Genomic DNA, 20915 nt, shown 5'->3' with positions numbered 1-20915 from the left:
AACCACATGAAATCAAAAACAATATCTACAATTTAAATATAAAAAAATAAATTAGTCTAGAAGGACATAGTTGTATAATAATCACTTTATACTTATGAATTATTAGATCTCTGTAGATCAAAGTGTTGTGGATCTTGATATCCCTTTCAGACAACAATACAACTTCTCAGAGTATTGATTATTATTATTATTATTATTGTACTTCTTGCACTAAATGAGACTAGTCTTTAGTATTGATTTTCATGTATAGGAGGGTCTCCACGTTATTTATTTTTATTATTATTCTCTCAAATCCTATCCAAAGATAAGAAAGATTAAGACATGTTTAAACTTAATCCTACTCCATTAATTATTAATCCTTATCCAAATATTAGTTTATTCCTACACGAATTAAATATGTGAATTAATTTAAATGGTTTTCCCATGCGATGACGCAAAAGCCGAGACTATTTACCAAGACAAAGATTCCTCTATTGTTTTTCATGATCTCAATCTAGCTAATTAAATGCCTATATATATGAACAATCACAAATCATTGATAACGTGAGGAAAGAGACAAACAGTTTAGATGAAAATAAATAAATTAATAAATATAAAAACAAGAACATTGTTTATATAGCAGATTGAGATTATCTACAAGAAAAGGTTTACTTGAAACTTCTTCAGATATGTCAATTTAGGTGGGCCATTAGTTAACTACTCTACTTCTATTGAGCTGCTATAAAGTATTGAATTAAAAATAGTTGACTTGTGATGCTTAAGATGGGAAATTAAACTGATTTGAAGAATAACAACTAAGTTTAAGCTAGGCTCTAATTTAAGAAAGGGGTTCCTTTTTCTTACTTTTTCATGACCTATTAAAAACTGATTTGAAATATTAGTGAACTATTAAAAACTAGGACAAATCCTTAACACAATCATGATTCTGTCGAACAATGGCGCATCACCCCTTCTTCAAGGTCATGCTCCGCATGCCATCTCATTTCTTTTGCTGTTGCATTTGATGCATATAATCTTTGTAGCCTTGTTGTTAAAGGAAAGTAATACATTTTCTTGTATGGAATATCTTTCTTCTTTTTAAATGAGCTACCTTGTCGACGCTTATATCTAGGATGTCCACAAATTTTGCAAGTCATTAGTTCAGTATCTCCTCCCCAGTATATCATGCATCCATTAAGACAACAATGAATCTTCTCAACTGGTAGACCCAAGCCTTGAACTAATTTCTTTGTGTTGTAAAAGTTACTTGGTATTGCATTATCGGACGGTAATATTTCTTTCAAAAATTGACAAAAGTCATTGAAACATCTTTCAGATAAATGATGTTCTGCCTTCATATTTAACATTCTTGCAACTGCTGATAGTTGTGAGTGATTTTCACATCCTGGCCATAGCTCTTGGTTGGCGGCTCTTAACATATCAAACAATTTTTTAGCTGCCGCATTTGGAGGCTCATCCATATAAGTAGGTGAGAAATCAAGCCCTGCAGCATCTATGACCATTTGTTCATACATATTATATGATGATGGTCCAGCACTTGTAGCCTTAGGGGTTACACCCTGTTCACCATGAATGTCGATATATGGCTCACTAGGTTCTCCATGGTGAATCCATTGGTAATAGTAGCTTACAAATCCATACTTCATTAGATGATACCTAACAGTATTTTCATCCCAAAATGCACGATTTTGACATTTACGATGATTGCATGGACATTTGATTTTAATTCCATCCATACATTCTGGGTGCATTCTTGCAAACTCAATGAAGCCATTGATACCTCGTAAAAAATCAGGGTTTAGAAAACCATCTTTAAGCCTAGCGTACATCCAATTCCTTTCTGAATTCATTTTAATAAATACTGTTATAAAAGAATGTAATCAATAAACATTGTTGTATATCTAGTGGTATGAAATATCATATACATGTAACCCTATCAAAGTACGTAAAAATCAATTTCTTGTAAATTCATAAAAATAAAAAATACATACTACTTACATTTGCAAAGTGTTTCACTTGATTAAAAACAAGAAATTGCTAATACTCTGAATAAGATGGGTGAAACACGTCAAGTTGCAACAAAGAGAATTCACCTGAGCGAAGTGCTGCAAAACAATGCAAAAGGAAAAATAAATACTTCAAAAAAGATTTAAATTTTAAAGTAAAATTCATAAACTTTCAGCCCAATCAAATAAAAGCAAAAATGTAGAAACAATATAGTTTTTATGAAGGTTATTATAATGACAATTATTTACTTTTGAAAATTTGAATATTTAAATCGGAAAAAAATACATAGAATTAAATGCAAACAAACTCAAATGATAAATAATTAAAGTTCTTTATTATAGTTGAAATAACAACTTATATTTTTCTTCTGAAGCTCTTAACGAGAATACATGAGTAATATACATAAACTTAGACATCAAAGAAAATAGCTATTATATAATTAATTCCTAGGAAAAGTCAAAGTGGGTCTACAATAGAATTTGCCAGGAAAACAATATAATTGTTCTCCTAATACTCCCTCCCCATTCAAGAAAATCTCCAAATATTGTTTTGTCCATAAGATTATATGCCACAATCTTTTTGTGATAAAAATATAATAGTTTATCATCCTCTTGTGCAGTTCCTCGGAGAATGCTCAGCGGCCAAGAGAAAGATGCATGATACATAAAATATACATTTATTTAAAAAAATAAAATATTCTTTAAAATCTATATGATATAAAAATAGACCATTCCAGAAATCTTTTGCCAAGCTCAAGAATATCAAAAAGCCAAACAACGATGATCTTCAGACACAATCACATGCAAATGATCTCTAGACTCTCCGAAAAATAAGGGATAAAGTATTTTTTTTGGCCAATTTTATTTTTCGGTATCTATAACTTTTAAGGTTGAAAGACATTATCACTAAATAACCATGGTCTATGAATCCACCCCCATGTATTTGGCTAAATAACCACGGTCTTCTGGCTAATCCCTTAATTATTAATTTGTTCTTCCCAATTAATTAAAGTCACTAATCAAAGTGTGTTGTAAAGAGTTATATTTGATTCCTAATAGTCCAAGTGCACCAAGACATGGATTGTATGGATGCAATTTTTTTATAAATTACTATCAAATCAGAGTTATTAAACAAAATAATTATTATAAAAAGCGAGAAAGGGATGAGTGGCAGATGGGTGAGAGAATCTGGGCACGAGGGAAAAGGGTGGGAATGCACATGGAAGTGAGTGAAAAAGAAGAATAAAAAGCTCTAGAAAGATAGATAAAAAAATGCATGGTGGACTGAGATCATGAGGGCCCTATATAAAAATAAAAAATACAAACTATTTATAGTGAATTAACTCACAACATAAGGAACATGGTGACAGATAAATCACCTTTTCATAAAATCCTTGTACTTTTTCGGAAAAAAATCCTCTCGAAATGCATCGATGGGTCGACCCGAGTTTACAATCTTGTAACTGCTTTGTTTGTAGAGTTTGGCGTGCGCATTTAAAAATAATATCGAGAAAGAAGAAAAGCATTTCATCCAAATTAATGGTCATCTTTGGAATTATGCTGGATTCCCAAAAAGAAGTCAAATCCAAAAACAAACTAAAAGAAGAACCTTTGAAACCAAAAACTCCAAATATTATCATCAAACAAGCATCCTTTATCAACCTAATAGATCTAAATCAAAAAGAAAAAAAGAAAAAAATTTTTCAAGCTCTAACAAAGCGAGAACACATTAAAAACACAAACTTCATCACGAAAAGCAATCAAATTTACAAAACCTCTCATCCTTTCCGATCAATCATCCCACCCTCAAAACAACAAGACAAAAAAACATCTCTATACATTCACAGAAAAAAACCAACAAGCTTAATGATCTTAACAACCTGCCAAACCAACCGCAAAGACATGAAAGCACTTGACAACCACAAACTTCAATCCCACCACAAACACCACCAACAACAACAACAACGAATCCAGCCCTTCCTCGACCTATTTATCAAACTCATTAGATCTCAAGAAACATCAGAACAGATTTAGAAAAAAAAACACAATACCAAAGATGAAAGCGAAAGCAAAATCTCGAGGTTCAGCGCTTAGATGACCGTCGAGAAACACTTTCCAACAAAGAATCGAGGGGATCCAACAAGCAAAGTAGAGAGAGAGGTCGGGGTCTCATCACGATCTCAGTCGCGAACTTGACTTTTTCTTCTACCGAGCCTGTCTGAAACACATCCAACATCACCAGATCAGATTTCTTTCATGCACTGACTATAATGGTTAAAGTTCAATCACTTAAAAGGAAAACCTAGCTTTTACCAAGGGACAATTACAGGTGCTGTTGGATGAGAATTCCTGTATGATATCTGAGTACTTGTCTTTAAAGCTATAATCTTGGTGTGGCTGCCTGCATTTGAGAAATTTGTAAGATTTCATAGTGCCTGCATAACAAATCTTATGTCGAGGGTATTATTTTTCAAATTTCGGGCATTTGATAATGGCTAGCTAGAAACAAATTGAATTAATACAGTATCACCATTAAGTAATCACAACTTGTGCCTTAGTGAGCATTCTGCAAGGCTAATAGTTCAAGGAATAATTCCTTGGTGAAATCAATATGTGAGCATTGTAGCTACACTATCATTAACCAAAGCTATGTGTTCAACTTGGAAAAAGTCATTTTATATTCAATAAGAAACACCATTCTTGATCAACAAACAAGGAGCATAAAAATTGCAAAACATCTAAAATTATCACATAGGAATGTATTTTTACGGTCATCTTCATGTAGTTGGTTCTTCAACGGTCGGACTAATGTTGTGTGTGGATAGAAAAAGAAAGATTATAAATCTGTTTCAACTAGCACTCTTGATGCTTGTGTTCATAAATATCAGGGTGAGTAGCAACCGGATGGTGATGTACACGCTTGCCTCTATAACTAGAATCAATCGTTGCCTATTTAATTAGAAAAGTCTATCAATCAATCCAATCACCAGTAAGATCCACAAGAAATGAGGTATCTAGTGTTGTTTTCAAACCCGAATCAATCTTAACAAATTCATAGAGATTTGGCTCCGATCATGAGATCATAGTATTTAAAACGAAGACAATCAACGAGAAATCAAGTAATCGGAGAACACACTTGAGAAAATTTAAACTAATTCAACCGAGAATGTGTATAAAATCACATGGAGAAAAGAGAGCTATGGGAGATCCATACCAAATGAAGGCTGGAGTGAGGGGCAAGGAAGTTGGTGGTCTTTGGCGCCGATCGAGGTGCATGAAGCAATGGTGAGCCGCCTGGTCCTCGTCCGGACTTTGGGGAAAAGCCTTTTTACGCTTTACGTCTTCCTTGGCCTCTGAACAACGGGTGGTGGTCCGGCCTCTATAATTCAGTGAGTGTGGCAATCACCGGTGTGGCAATGGCGGCCCGGAGTGCACAATGGATGGAGAAAGAACACGGGGAGATTTGGAGAAATCGGAGGCGAAGAAGGGAAGGGGTTTCTCCGATTGCTAGGGCTCGGGGATGCGGAGATGGAGAGAAGAAACCCTAGCAAGGAAAGGAAAAACAAGTTTAACGGATCCGGATCCGTTTGATTAGCAGATCCGGATCGCTAGTGAAACAAGCGGATCCTTGATCCGTTTGTGACCCTAAAGCGGATCCATGGATCCGTTTGATCTGCTAACGGATCCATGGATCCGTTTGTGATAAATAATTAAATAATAATATTATTATTATTACAATTATTATTATTATTATTATTATATTTTTTACATTTTAAAAATCATTCAATCAAAAAAATATATAATATTAATAATAATTTTATATATTACAAACTTATTAACAAACAATTAAATCTATTTTTAAACTTTATTAGTAATAATATATAAATTAATCTTTCCGATTAGAGTTAAAAAGATTTGTAATTATCAAAACTTATTATGGCTATTTTTTTATATTTAAGTTATTGCCATATATATCTTTAAAGGAAATTATTGAGTGCGGAGTAATTCAAAAAGTCCCAAATAATGTTTGTCATTTTATCCTAAAAAATTTACTAATAAAAAAAGTTAATAATCTGTAACATTAATCATATCTAGGAGGAGTTAATATATATTCATAAAAATCATTTAAAAATTATTATTCTTTCATGATTACAATTAAACAAAAATAATAACCACTTCAATTAATTTAGTCAAAAATTGTTTTACAAAAAAATATAAATAAAAATTTAAACCTACTTTATCTAATATTTATTAAATCCCAATCTTATAAATACGTATCTCCATAGTATATTCATAAACGAATATTATACATATGGATAAATTTATTATAATCATCTAAAACCAAAAATTTATTTAATAAAATATAACTTTAGAAATGGAAGTTCATGTGCACTTTCTAATTTACCAACGGAGACCAAAACTCCGTTGCTAAGTTTTAAAGCAGGATACCCAATCCGTTGGTAATTTACAAACCGAATGCGTAATCCGTTACTAGATGAGAAACCGATATATATGATCGTTACTATTTTACAAAGCGGAATTCGGGATCCGTTGGTAATTTTACAAAACCTAATTCAATCCGTTGCTACCATTTAAAAAACCGATGTGTAATCCGTTACTATTTTACAAATGGATTACAAGTCCGTTGGTAATTTACTAATGGATTATAATGTCCGTTTGTAATTGTTTTTTTTAGAAAAATTCTGTATTTACAAAATCTAAATATTTTAATTTTGTTTGAAAAACTAATTATGGCTATTTTTATATTTAAGTTATTGTTATATATATTTTCAAGAAAATTATTGGTCTTGAGTAATTAAAAAAGTTACCAAATAATTTTTGTCCTTTTTATCCTAAAAATTATATTCATAAAAAAAAGTTAATAATATGTAACATTAATCATATCTAAAAGGAGTTAATATATATTCATAAAAATTATTTAAAAAAATCATGGCCATTTCTAATTTACCAGCAGAAACAAACTCCGTTGCTAAGTTTTCAGAAAGCGGATGCCCAATCCGTTGGTGAATTTACAAACGAATCGTAATCCGTTACTAGATTTTAGAAACCGATATATGACCGTTACTATTTTACAAGCGGAATACGGATCGTTAGTAATGTTTACAAACCCAATTTTTAATCCGTTGCTACCATTTAAAAAGCGAGATGTGTAATCCGTTACTATTATACAAATGGATTACAAGTCCGTTGACTAATTTACTAATGGATTATAATGTCCGTTTATCTAATTATGACTAATTCACTGTATTTACAAAATCTAAATATTTTTAATTTCTTTTGTTTGAAAAACTAATTATGGCTATTTTTATATTTAAGTTATTATTATATATATTTTCAAAAACCAAAAATTATTGGTCTTGAGTAATTAAAAATCCCAAATAATTTTTGTCCTTTGTTATCCTAAAATTATATTCATAACGTACCAGGTCTGCTGCTAAGTGCACTGCACAATTCTAATTCAGGTTTGCTTGTGGTGCATGGAAAAACCTACGTTTATTATTTTATCGTGATCACCTTTCACCGGGAGAACGTTTTCAATCGGAAGAATTTTCTCCATCAGAGGTAGCATCGCAGACTATTACATAAATTTTATTTATTCCCAACACATTTTTAAAGATTTTGTAATATATATTTTTTTATGTACACAAGAATTCAATCTCAAAATTGATTCAAATTTTTACCGCGTGTATCACCCTAGACATATATTAATTTGAGCGAGATTTTCATGTTCTACATTTATTTTTATTTTTGTTCCAAATAAGAGTAAAAGAGGAAAAAAGAAAGGAAATCAGGGAGTAAAAAATATATATAGTGATAATATTTGGATATTCAAAATTTATTTGAAAAATTTAAGAAAAAGAAAACAAAAAGGATAATTTAAAAATATATTCAAGGAAAATATATAATCTCTCAATTTTTAATTCGGATAAATAAAAATATATATCGTTATGCAAAGATGGCTAGGATTAAAAGGAGAGAGATCGGAATGTAAATAAATCCGGATTTATCAGATTTATTATAATAAAAATAGTAAATAAATAAATATATACTAAAAAAGTGAGGATAAAAAAATAAATAAATAAATAAATAAATAAAAATAAAAATAATAATAATAATAATAATAATAATAATAATGATCCCGATAATAATCCGGATACTCAAAAAATAAAAATAAAATAAATAAAATAATAGATATAAATTAAGATATTCAAGAAATGGAAAAAATAAAAAAAAATCAAATTAAAAAAATAATATGAATGAAGAGATAATGATGAAAAAATATATATTAAAAAAAAACCTTGATTCCATATTCACACATCATCTCATAATTTCAAATAAACAAAAAAAATTAAGCTAAATTAATTAATTAATTAATTAAAAAATATGAATATAAAATATAACAGTCCCAAACAAATATTTTTTTGTTATTATAAACATAATTAAATCAGCATATATTTTTTATTTTAAAAAATTGTTAAATTTATTACAATAACTTAATAAATAATTAAATAAATTTTAGTTTACTTAGACTATACTTAAATATAAACGGCTTCAAAATTGGGATAATCATTTAATTTAATTTTTTTAAATTGAATTATAGATAATGACTATAGATAATTATATTTATTTAAATACATTATATTATATTATATTATATAAATCGATTCTTTCCTATAAAAACAAATCTAGAAGAAAAACTCTATTATTCATACTAGTTATTTAAGAGTATTGGGTGTATACACATCGGAAGATTTTGCACTTGTTGAATTTCTAAGGTAATTTTAATTTATTGCATATATTTTTATATATTCATATAATTCATCTTTGATATTTATTTAATAGTTGATTAAACATCAAGTAATAAAAATTGTTTATGTTAATTTAATATTTACCAAAATTGTTTTCGACATATGTCTAAATAATGCAAGTTTTCATACATTTTATTGACATAGGCACAAGTAGGGTAGGCTTCCAAATGAGGTTAGGGTTCCGTGGGGAAGAGTGTGTCAAAGCAGGTTGATTGTTATAGAAATGTTTGCCATTTTTCTTTTGATTTTTGCATTAAAATTTTTGTTTGGTGTTTTTAGGTAGATATTTATAAATCTTTAGTTTATATTTTTCTTTTAAAAATAATTCTAGCTTGCCCTTGTTCTATAGCCTTATTAATGATCTCAAAATTTTTGCATTATGTAATATATATTAGCTGGGTCTTGAATGGCCAATCCCACAACTTTAAACTTTGTTTTTCTTCTCTTCCTCTTTGATATGGTTTATATACCTTTACGCAAAAAGCAAAAACACTTGATTATTTTTAAGGAATTTTATAATAACAACATCTTCATTTTAACTTTATTGGGCACCTAACATGTTTTAACAAAGCAAAACATACTGTGCATCCTTGTTATGTGCACTATTTTGTTGACAATTATAATGAAAACAAATAATCTCTATTCTAATACTCATGTAAGTTTGTTGATTTGTACTGTATTCAGGTTATTAAGGTTATTATTGATTTCAATTGTTTATTTTTTTAATTAGATAGAATAGTTATAAATGTATATCATGACTATATTTGTTCTTTCATTCATTCGAAAATAAAGAGGTGTGAAATCAACCAAAGGGCTAGACAAGCAATAAATTTTACTCATAATTAAGGATCGAGGGCATTTGTTGCAAGTCGCTATGCTTTGGTAAATTATTATTGTTTTCGTACATTATTTAACTGTCAGTTTTTATTTGAATGATTAATTCTATATAATAATTAATGTTTGTTAATTTTGGAACTATATAGCGTAAGGATGATCAAGAACCAAATAGGATGGATTTTTTTAAGTCGGGTCACTATTTAGATAGTAAAGGATGGTTAACATGTGAGGCTCAAATAGCTTATGTAAGATTTTTCAGAAGAAGAATTTATTTATTTTAAAAAAGATTGCTTGTTAGTTAATATTTCTTTTTAACTTTTAGGAAATGATGGAGAATAAATTAGCAATACTTGGTGAAGAAGGATCACAACCTGAAAACATTGATGCAATAGTTAATGAAGTACTTGATAATACCTCAGGATACATTAAAGGACTTGAATATAGATCTAAGCCTATTGAAAAAGTGTCAAATGTAAACTTTGCTAAGTTAAAAAAAACTCTTACAAAGACACAAGATGAACTCCAACATATAAGTCAAATTGTGAAGTGATTCGAAATCAAATGCAAGCTATGACTCAAGCTTTATTAGCTGCTGGAATCCAAGTTCCCATTCCTCAATTTTCAGGTATATGCATAATTAAACTTCCTTATCTACTTTAAAGTTCAACTTTTTTTAATTTACCCTTGTTATGAATTAGTATTATCATTTGTTAAAAATAATTGATTTTAGGTCATAATGAGACAAGCTCTGATTCGACAGAAGTACCATCAACACAAGATTTAAATTAAGAATTCAAATGGAGGCTACGGGAAATTATCTAGTTAATTTGATATCCATCTTTAAAATCTCTAAGTTTTTAATGTCATTAGGACATTTGATGATATTTCAGTTTGTTAGTCCATGTTACTTATTGATTTTATTATTTTGAATAAAAATATTTATTTTATTTACTTATGATACATATGACTAATTACTTATAATAATACAATACCTCTAATATGTATTTGTATCATAGTATTATTTAATATTGACATTTTATAAAAAAATAATTTTTTTAATAAATGACAATATAAAATATTAATTTGTGACATTTTCAAAACTACATGTGTCACAAAAACATAATAGTTTGTGACATTAAAAAATTATCAAGCATAAGATGATTGTGACATCGCAAAAAAATTAATATGTGACATAATAAAAGTATCACGAATGATATTATAGTTAATTTTTTATGACATTATATAACATTAATTTGTGACAGTTTTTATTAACTACATGTCATAAAATATTTATTTTCTTGTAACATTTATATTTTTGTCACTCTTGATCAAATAAAAATTGTATTTAATGACAAAAATATTTTTTATTAGCGACAAATTGTAAGCATCATTAAAATAACATCCAATTACTAACTATCATACTTTTTATGACGCTTTGTTGTACAATATGTGACAAACATTTGTGTTACTTATTATGTGATCATTAAAAAAATATCACAAAATTTCAAAATTTTACTTCATATTTAGTGACAATGTATAACATTTTATGACGCTTTTGTAGTATAATACGTGACAAACATTTTCGTCACATATTATGTGATCAATGGAATAATGTCACAAAATTTTAAAATTTAACTTCATATTTAGTGACAATTTATAGCATTTTATGATGCTTTTGTTGTACAATCCGTGACAAACATTTTCGTCACTTATTATGTGATCATTGGAATAACGTCACAAAATTTAAAATTTTTACTTCATATTTAGTGATAATTTATAGCATTTTATAACGCTTTTGTAGTACAATAAGGGACAAAAATGTCCGTCACGTATCATGTGATGATAAGAAGAATGTCACAAATGTCCAAATTTTTATTTCATATTTAGTGACAATTTATGACATTTTATGACAAATTATCATAATATTTTGTGACAACAATAAATGTCACAGATAATTGTCAAATTTGTGACATGTCACAATTTTGTCATATAAAATTTATGATTGTGTGACAAACATGCAAATTCACATTAACCTTTTAGCGACGGAGATTAGGCGACGACATGTGGTAACGGCAAAAAAACGTCACGAAATGTTTTTAGTGACAAAAATATGTTATTTAGTAACATTATTATGAATATCCTTTATTGACAAATTTGTTATAGTGCAAGATATATATGGTGGTCTGTCCAGATGTAATAAACTTTTGTTGGGGGATTTGATGTCCGGTGATCTTCAATGTTTCAGTACTAGTAAGGTAGAAGAGGTCTTCCTATGTGAAAGGATCAAAGGAGTAGTTTTCTTTAGAGCCAAGTCTCCATTATGTGGTGGTACTAGATGAGGAAAGCTAAACAACCGTTTTGTTGAAAGGAAGGATGGACACAAGTCACACAACTATCTCAATTATTATACTCTCTATGTTCTATAATAATTGTTTACTTTAACCGTTTCAAACAAAATTAGAAAAGTAGTTAGAACTAAAACTTAGGTATATTTAGCTTATTATTTTTATTTTGTTCATTTCTCTCTCCATCAACTAAGATTATGCACAATACATTAATATAGAAATTAATAAAGTTAAATTTAAAAATTAACACTTAAATTTGGTATATAAACAAATAATTTGGAATATAAAAAACTTTTAAAAATAAATATTGGATGGAGTAATATAGTAATATTAAAGAAAGTCTCTTCACTTTTACCTTTTATAAAACTCAAAACATCTAGCCTATTATATAGGCTACAAATGAGACTCATAATTCATTACATTAAAATGCTATAATTCTAATTAACTCTCATTAAAATACTTTTGTATTATTTTCATAGGTTCCTTTCATTTTAATTAGTTATTTTTGCAAACTACAATAGAAAATTTGTGAGAAACATATATTTTTAGAATTCATCCAAATGACCAAAATTTTAACAGAATTACATAGAATATATCTCATTTCCTTTCAAACTTAAAAGTTGATCAGGGTTTAATTTCATTGTTTATCTATATTTGAAAAAATCCAAATATTTTCAGGATTAACTTGATGTTTAACTCAATCATACATTCAACAACAATGATAATATATAGTATGTGAAACCAAATGCCAAAATTAATTATAAATGATACATAAAGATAACCAGGCTAACAAAGCAAGTAGTTCATAAGGGCTGAAACATAATCATAGCTTTTGTTTTTTATTGTCCTCTGAGAACTTGAAAGATGGACCTAGTCTGGTGCAAATTGGTTTGTAAATTTTATTCGTCTTAAATTTTTCAATCTCTTTCATCTTCCAATACTTCTCACTTCTTTGGAAGTTCGGTTTGGAAGCCTTCCTGATATAATTTCCCACCTGATATACACCATAAATAAATAAATAATATTAATATCAACAAAATGCTCATTAATAATATTCTTTTCAGAGCATTGCATAATTTTTTGTTTGAAGTTTTAAAGAAAACACTAAAAATGTACTATTGTTTTCATTGTAATAAAATGTACCTGTCTCCTAAAAGACGGTGAAGCCTGCAAATTAAATCCTCTTCCTCAGGAGACATGTCTCTCATTTCTGATTATGAATACAAAAGGTATATTTATTAATTTACATGTTTATATTTTTGTTTGTGTTTATCAATAAAAGACTACTAAACATTAGATATAAATCACTGCGATAAAGATTTCCTTTAAAAAAACTCAGAAACAAATATCAATGGAAAGGAATGAATATATATATATATATATATATATATCATAAAACAAGAAATATATTAATATTGTTCTTGTTTTTTCTCTGACAATAAAAAAGACATTAATAAAATATCATATTATTTCATGCAAGTTATAAAGCTTACTTCCAACAAACCCTCTAAAAGCAAAGATGGACAGAAAGAAAGAAAACTACCAAATAATAATAATAATAATAATAATAATAAAATTTATCATAAGTCAAGAGATATATTCATAATATTGTTCTTGCTTGTGATTTTTTTTTTTTTTTAAACTGAGAATCAAAAAGGGCATTCATGAGATGTTAGATATATCATGTACGCCATGCAGCAAATATTTCCTTCAAAAGGATTCTGAAAACAAAGATCATCAAGAGCAAGAAAGGCAAAGGTAAAAAATGAAAACAAATATAACATAAAGGACCTACCTTGAACCCCATCTTCCATTCTCTTCTACCCCTCTCTTATCTATATCAAACTCTCTCCTTGTCTACAGCTTTTATATACATCAAGCTCTCTCCTTGTCCGTAGCTTTTATAGCAATAAATGAGCAGTTATTTTCTAATGAATGTGATTTATCCACTTTAAAATAAATAAATAAATAAATAAAATAAAATTAATATTATCTTTAAAACTGCTAATATGCTTCTTTCCTGATTTTCAACAGCTGATGATAGTCATCAACAATCACTCAATGAAACTTCTCAGAAAATTAAGCGCTCCCTCAGCTTCCTTAGCGCTAGAGACTCCGACCTCCTGGCGATCCTGCTCATGACATAGCTCAAGAGTAGTTGCTTCTACTGCCTGCAGACAGGGCTCGAGTCTGCCGACATAGTGCCTTCGCCTCTCCCAGACTCCCTCTTGTTATTCTCACTTTTAGTACTTTTTGTTATATGTGTTGTACCCCTCACTCCTGCAGGTGAGGCTTGATTACGTCATTGCTTTTTTTCCTTTTCAATAAATCTGTGGTTTACCCACATTTATTTCAAAAAAAATAAAATAAAATAAATGAGCAGCTGGCACTGTTCTCAAAACTCAGTTGATTTACTTAAAATGTTATCTGTGTTCTATCCTGAATTGCTGTTATGCTAGGCCACTCAAAGTTTGCTACTTTATAGAATCACAGTCACTGTTAGTGGTACGTACAGTTTTAATTAGTTCAAATCTTTCTTAATTAGTTCAAATCACTGTTCAGCAGTGTATTAATTAAGGGAACTTCCTCTAAAATTATTTACAAGCATGAAAAACATGTTTCTATGCCATTAAAGTTTGCCACACTTCTCTGACTTTCAAAGTTATAATGGGTTTTTTCATTGGTTGAAGTTCTTTAATTTGATAAAATATTATTGAAACTCTCTGCTAGTAAATTATTTACAAGCATGAAAACATCATTTCAATGTTTCTAAATATTGTTGCACTTGACTATCATTGAAGGTATAAAAATAATTCTCTTTAATAATTTATTAAAACATATGCTAAAATTATTTACAAATTAAACAAACAAACGTTCTCCTTTGAAAGAGTTTTAAAACACATGTATATATATACAAAATATTATTTTATCATCGTTTAAAGATTCCTACATCTTTTCAATTATAAAATTTTTAGGGTTGAAACATTAATCCAACATTCAATAGCATCTTAATCCCAACTAGGATTATATATATATATATATATAATGGGAATAAATCACAATTTATTAAAACAAAGAACAAAAAATAACAATTTAGAGCTCAACATATAAATATAAATGAAAGTCCATTAGTCGTGGAAGACACTCAGATCATTTAAGATTTTGGACCACATGCACAAAAAAAATCTATTATTTTTAATTATTTAAAATTATTTAATTACATAAAATTAATATATGTTTGACATATATTAAACGTTAAACTCTCCTTAGCATTACTTATAATTATAAAATGCACTATTTGTACTTACCGGTCACAGCCACTAGAAGGTATATATGACATAGTTTTTCAATAATTCGGAACTTTTAAAAATATCCAAAGTTGAAGAACATATAAAAGAATCCAACAACCATAAATATTATGTTGTTTAATGAATAAGCCAGACTGGATTTGTATTATTTATATTTAAGAATCCAAAGACAATGAATGCTTTATTATTTAATGAAATGGTAAAAAATGTAATGTAAGTTAATGCCATTCACTGATTCACATAAGATTTTTTTTAGTCAATAAAGCAATAAAAAACATTAACGCTGTAAAACAAAAAAGCAACATCACCTACGCAACAAGAGTGAAAACTTATCCACATTTATGTTAAAAAAATCTAAAAAGCTTTAGCTTTCCTTTCTCTTATGTGTGTGGTTAAAGATGCATGACAAAAAAACTAGTACTTAAAGAGATAACATTGAATAAGAAGATAAAAAACTATATAACTCGTGAGTTATTGATAAAAAAAAAAAACAATTGTCTTTAAAAATTTTTTTCTTCCAGTGGATATAAATATAAAATAAAATAAAATAGAAAAGTTCATTGAATGAAATTAAAGATTTAACTCTTTCTCACACTAAATTAAGGTTTGTGGCTTATTTACAGTTATCAAAAAAGAAATGGTCTACAAACCTTAAGCTTTCCTTTCTTTTATTTGTGTGTTAAAGATTCAAGAGGTAAAAAAAAAAAAAACACTTGAAAAGATAATATTGAATAAAAAATAAAAAAACTACACAACTTGTGACTTATTAATCAAGAAAAAGAAAGGAAGATCAGAAGACAATCGTTAAAACAACAATCATCTTTAAAACTTGTTTTCCTTTGGGCGGATATAAATATAAAATAAAAAGTAAAAAAGTACATTTAATGAAATTAAGGGTTCAATTCCTTCTCATACTAATGGTTGAAGTTTATGATTTGTCCATATTTATAAAAATAAAAAATGGTTTACAAAACTTGAGCTTACATTTCCTTTATCTGTGTGGTTAAAGATTCATAACAAAAAAAAGTACTTGAAAAGGTCATCGAATAAGAAGATAAGAAGATAAAAAGCTTTACAACTATTGAGCAAAAAAATAAAATAAAATAAAGTGACAATAGTTAAAACAACAGTCATTTTTAAAACTTGTTTTTCCTTCTTGTGGATATAAATATAAAATGAAAAATTAAGAAAAATGTATTTTATCAAGCATTTTTGTTAATGTATATGAATTATTTATAACATAAAAAATAAAATTTTAATTTGTTGTTGAACTCTTAAAGTGAAAACTATTCGTTTTAATCCATAAAATAGATGTTTTTATTTTTAAATTTTACTTTTTATTATTGAATAATTTGAACAATGCAATTTTTTGTGGTCTAAATTGGCAATAATTTACATGTTACATTTGACCTTCGATATTTCATATCTCCAAAGCATCTAAATAAACAAGTGTTATAATATTAAAAATTAAAATAAATTATTAATAAATATTATAAAATTATAATAATTTATCACGTCTACAATAAAACAAACTAATATTTTACTTTTCCCCTTAAGTCAAAGAGTAAGTAATCGAATCTCTCCTGAATTAAAAGGTCATAGTTCCATTATTTCAAATAATAATAATAATAATTTTTATATATTTTTTATTAATTAATGTGGAAAATCTAAATTTAGGGTCATTAGTATGTCTACGTGGGCTCTCTACATGTGAACATTGCCTCAGTGTAAGCAATCACGTGAACATAGCATCATACGACACCTTGATTGCTTCCTTGTTTGATTGTTTGCCACTAATATTATGGGACATTTGTTTTCCTCAATTATATATATATATATATATATGTAGGATCGTTTTGCAACGCTCTGTCAGCGTTAGCATCCGAAGCGTTGATCATTAGCCAGATGGATTGAAATTGACGTACGCTAGCCATGCTCGCTGAACAGATAACGCTGTCTGCTATTTATAGCGTGATAAAAAGTGGGATCTACATGATATTTTGATCCGAACCGTCCGATTAATTTTCAGTAGCGATGAGTCGAATCGATCGCGCTCATCCGACCCTATAAAAATCATGACATCGTCGGACGAGACTGCTACTGAGCGTCCGCAGGATGATCGTTAGCTCATATATATATATATATATATATCATCTTTGTTTGTATACATCGCCTTTTCTTTTTCTGGGATGTGTCACTTACATTGTCTCCATTATTATGAGGTTCAAGTACCCAAGAAATTTTTAAATAAAAAAAGGAAATAATAAATTTAATTTTATTTAAATTCAAAAATATATGAAATTGTACTGTGGTACAAGAGCACATGTAAATATTTCTTTAATATATTTTATGAGATTATAGTATGCTTTTTAGAGTAAAAAGTAAGTTTTATAGTACGGTTTTTAGATAAATTATGATTTAAAAGTTAAAATGTTGGTTGTTTAAAGGATAAACATAACTGAGATAAAACTGTTCAAATAAATATTAGGTGTTATTAAAAAAAAATATATAAGATTATTAAAATGAATATTAAATATTATTAGAAAGAAATAATTAATTAAAAAATAAATTTATTTAGAATAAATTAGAAGTGACATTTATTACTGATAACTTAAACGGTATAATATATCTTTAGATCACGGGTAGATACTTTCATTAAAGAAAAAAACAAAATATGGTTGTCATGCTCATTCATCACAAATTAAGAAGACCACAAAATTTATATAATGAAAAATATCACTAACTCAACCAAGACACGGAAAATGAATCAGACCATACATACTGTAGAAAGGGGGTGTAATTACATCCTTGACCTTCTAAACATATCAGCCATCCAATGAAGACAAATTAAAGCCATCTCACTAGACAGCTCCATGTCCGCAAACTCCTCGGCGTCAACTACTTATTTGATGCACATGAAACACAACCAAAACCTTATCTCAAACTGAAGGAAAAGGCAATTATTTTTTTCCCCCTTAAAGTTTATAAATTTAGTATAAAAACAGACCTTGGTAAAATCACATGCAAGGTTTATGATGATATAAAATTACTACCTTTAATATATACCTCAATGATCAAAGTAGTGGCATCACTTTTCATCGAGACATATGTAGGCAGTGGTTTTTTCTATTTACTACCTCTATTTTCATTAATAGTTACATTTGAGTTGTGTATATTAATGGAAAATAATTCTAATAAAAGTAAAAAAAGTTATTATATTTTTTTAAAAATTTTAGGAGCTTTAATAAAAGTTTTAATATTTGTGTAAAGTTTAAAAATAACATTTAATGTGGAACCAAAGGAGTATTTTTTAATAATATTTTAATTTAAAAAATATCATGTAAAAATAAATAGTAAAGTAACACGATTGGAATAGATGGGTAAAAAAGGAAAAGGAGGAAAAATAAAAAGATCATTTTGAGAATTAAACTATTTAATATTATAGATATTAATATTTAATAAAAAGATTTTAAAAAATTAAAACAAATTTGTTGTGCAGTTCGGCATTGATAATTCTTAGTTAGGTTTGGCAATAAGGCTGAGCCGGGCAAAAACCTCTACCACCATTGACCTGCCTAAACCTTTGCTTGCTCGGCACCCAGTCTTGCCATTTTAATACTATATACTTATAAATGCAAAGTTGCAGATAAAGCAAGTCAAATTCCTTACAAAGTAAAATTTTTAAAACACATACTTTATTCCCAAAAAAAGTAAGAGATCCGTAAAATATTTATCAATAAACTAAAATTTATGATAAATAATTTTTTTAAGAGAAATTATTCCAAACAGCCAAAGTCACTTGGCCCAAGTGGTTAGTGGCATCAAAATAAATCTCTTATGTGGCATGTAGAGTAGTGAAGGTTCAAATCCTTATGTAAGAAAATTAACTCACAGGTGATGTCGCAACCATCTCACATGCCTAAGAGACATGCACTTCTCGCCCTTTTCAAAATAAAAAATAAAAAATTTCAAAACATCCCTTACATTTTTCCTTATCTACAAAACAACCTTTTATTTTGACATATCCTCTAAAAATCCTTCCTTTTTCTAACAGTTTCTGACAACTTACTTTTTGGTACATTTGTCAGAAAAAAAAATAGTTGAAATTGACTAAAATGCCCCCTCAATTTGGCATCATTTCTGTTTTCTCGTTTTTTGTTTTTGTTTTACTTTTGTTTTGTTTTTGCTTTATTTTCATTTTATTTTCATTTTTTTAAAAATAAAAACTTGTTTAGATACATTAACTGTTGTGTATTTTAAAAAGCTAAAAACAAAAACATGTTAGCACAAAATTATTTCAAATTCATATTTTTAAATTTTTTTGTAAAACTTTATTTTTCATATCAATTTACTTGATTATATTATTAAATAAATTAATAACATAAACTACTATTGTATTGATAAAAAAATATCTCATAAAAATTGCACCATTTGAAACTGAAATATATATATATATATTAAAATTACATCCATCATATTTTAAAAAAAAAAATAAAGGGAGAGGAGGGCAATATAAAGACATAATCATAATTATTTTTTGAGATCAAGTAAATAATCAATAGCTCAAACAATAGATTTTTACAAATATTTATTCTATATATATATATATATATATATATATATATATATATATTATATGTTATATATAAATTTATAAAAATCAAGGGTCAAACAATAAATTTAACAAATAATTTCTTAAAATATAATTTTTTTTTATAGTATATAAACTAATTTGTAAAATATCAAGCCCAAATAATAATTTTTTTATAAATTATATATATATATATATATATATTTAAAATTAGTAGTATCAATTTGTAAAAAAAATTATTTTTTTAAATTAACAATTAAAAGAAATTTAAAAATTAAAATAAGAGAGAGAGGAGGAGGAAATGTTTCATGGTAGGAGGAAGAGTTTTGAAAATTTTTCCACAAAAAGTTGTAAACATGAGTCGTTTGGCATTTGTTTTTTTGTTTTTGTTATTGTTTTTGTTTTGGTTTTTTTTTTTCAATTTTTTGAAAACAAAAATATGTTTGGATACATTAACTCTGTTGTGTGTTTTAAAAAACTGAAAAACATGAACACATTTGGTTAGCACAAAATTACTATGACTTTTTATTTTTTATTTTTATCATTTTAATTTATATTTTCAATTTTTTATAATACTTTATCTTTTATATTAGTTTGATTGATTATATTATTAAACAAAATTAATAACATAGATTGTTATTGTATTGGTAAAAAATATATCATAAAAATTGTACTATTTGAAACTAAAAATATTTTGGGGTTTGTCTTAAAAAATTATATATATATATATATATATATATATATTCAAATTGATCCATCCGATTTAAAAATAAAATAAGAGAGAGGAGGGACAATATAGAAACATAGTCATAATTTTTTTACATCAAGTAAAAAATCAATAGTTCAAACAATAAATTTTCATAAATATTTTTTCAATATATATATTTATATTTGTTATATCCTAATTTATAAAGATCAAGAGTCAAACAATAATTTTCACAAATAATTTTTAAAAATATAATTTTTATACTATATAAACTAATTTGTAAAATATCATG

At 27.4% G+C, this 20915-nt stretch overlaps 1 protein-coding gene and 1 long non-coding RNA gene across 2 annotated transcripts; both read right to left on the bottom strand.

Moving 5' to 3' along the window:
- Positions 1-917: 917 nt before the first annotated feature.
- Positions 918-1850, bottom strand: LOC120258759. Its single transcript, XM_039266195.1, has one exon. It carries the CDS (start codon positions 1848-1850, stop codon positions 918-920), a length of 933 nt encoding a protein of 310 aa, XP_039122129.1.
- Positions 1851-12773: 10923 nt separating this feature from the next.
- On the bottom strand, positions 12774-13858 carry LOC120257956. Its single transcript, XR_005535935.1, has 3 exons — positions 13814-13858; positions 13162-13228; positions 12774-13012 (listed from the first exon to the last, which is right to left on the bottom strand). It is a non-coding gene; the product is annotated as an uncharacterized LOC120257956 (long non-coding RNA).
- Between the last annotated feature and the right edge of the window lie 7057 nt (positions 13859-20915).

The sequence above is a fragment of the Dioscorea cayenensis genome, chromosome 4, assembly GCF_009730915.1.
Source record: "Dioscorea cayenensis subsp. rotundata cultivar TDr96_F1 chromosome 4, TDr96_F1_v2_PseudoChromosome.rev07_lg8_w22 25.fasta, whole genome shotgun sequence".
NCBI classification, from domain to species: Eukaryota; Viridiplantae; Streptophyta; class Magnoliopsida; order Dioscoreales; family Dioscoreaceae; genus Dioscorea; species Dioscorea cayenensis.
Note: the sequence above shows the minus strand (reverse complement) of the source record. Positions and strands in the feature narration are given on the sequence as shown.

Coding starts and splice junctions, on each gene's coding strand:
- LOC120258759 (XM_039266195.1), bottom strand. CDS start 1,850: ATGAATTCAGAAAGGAATTGGATGTACGCTAGGCTTAAAGATGGTTTT.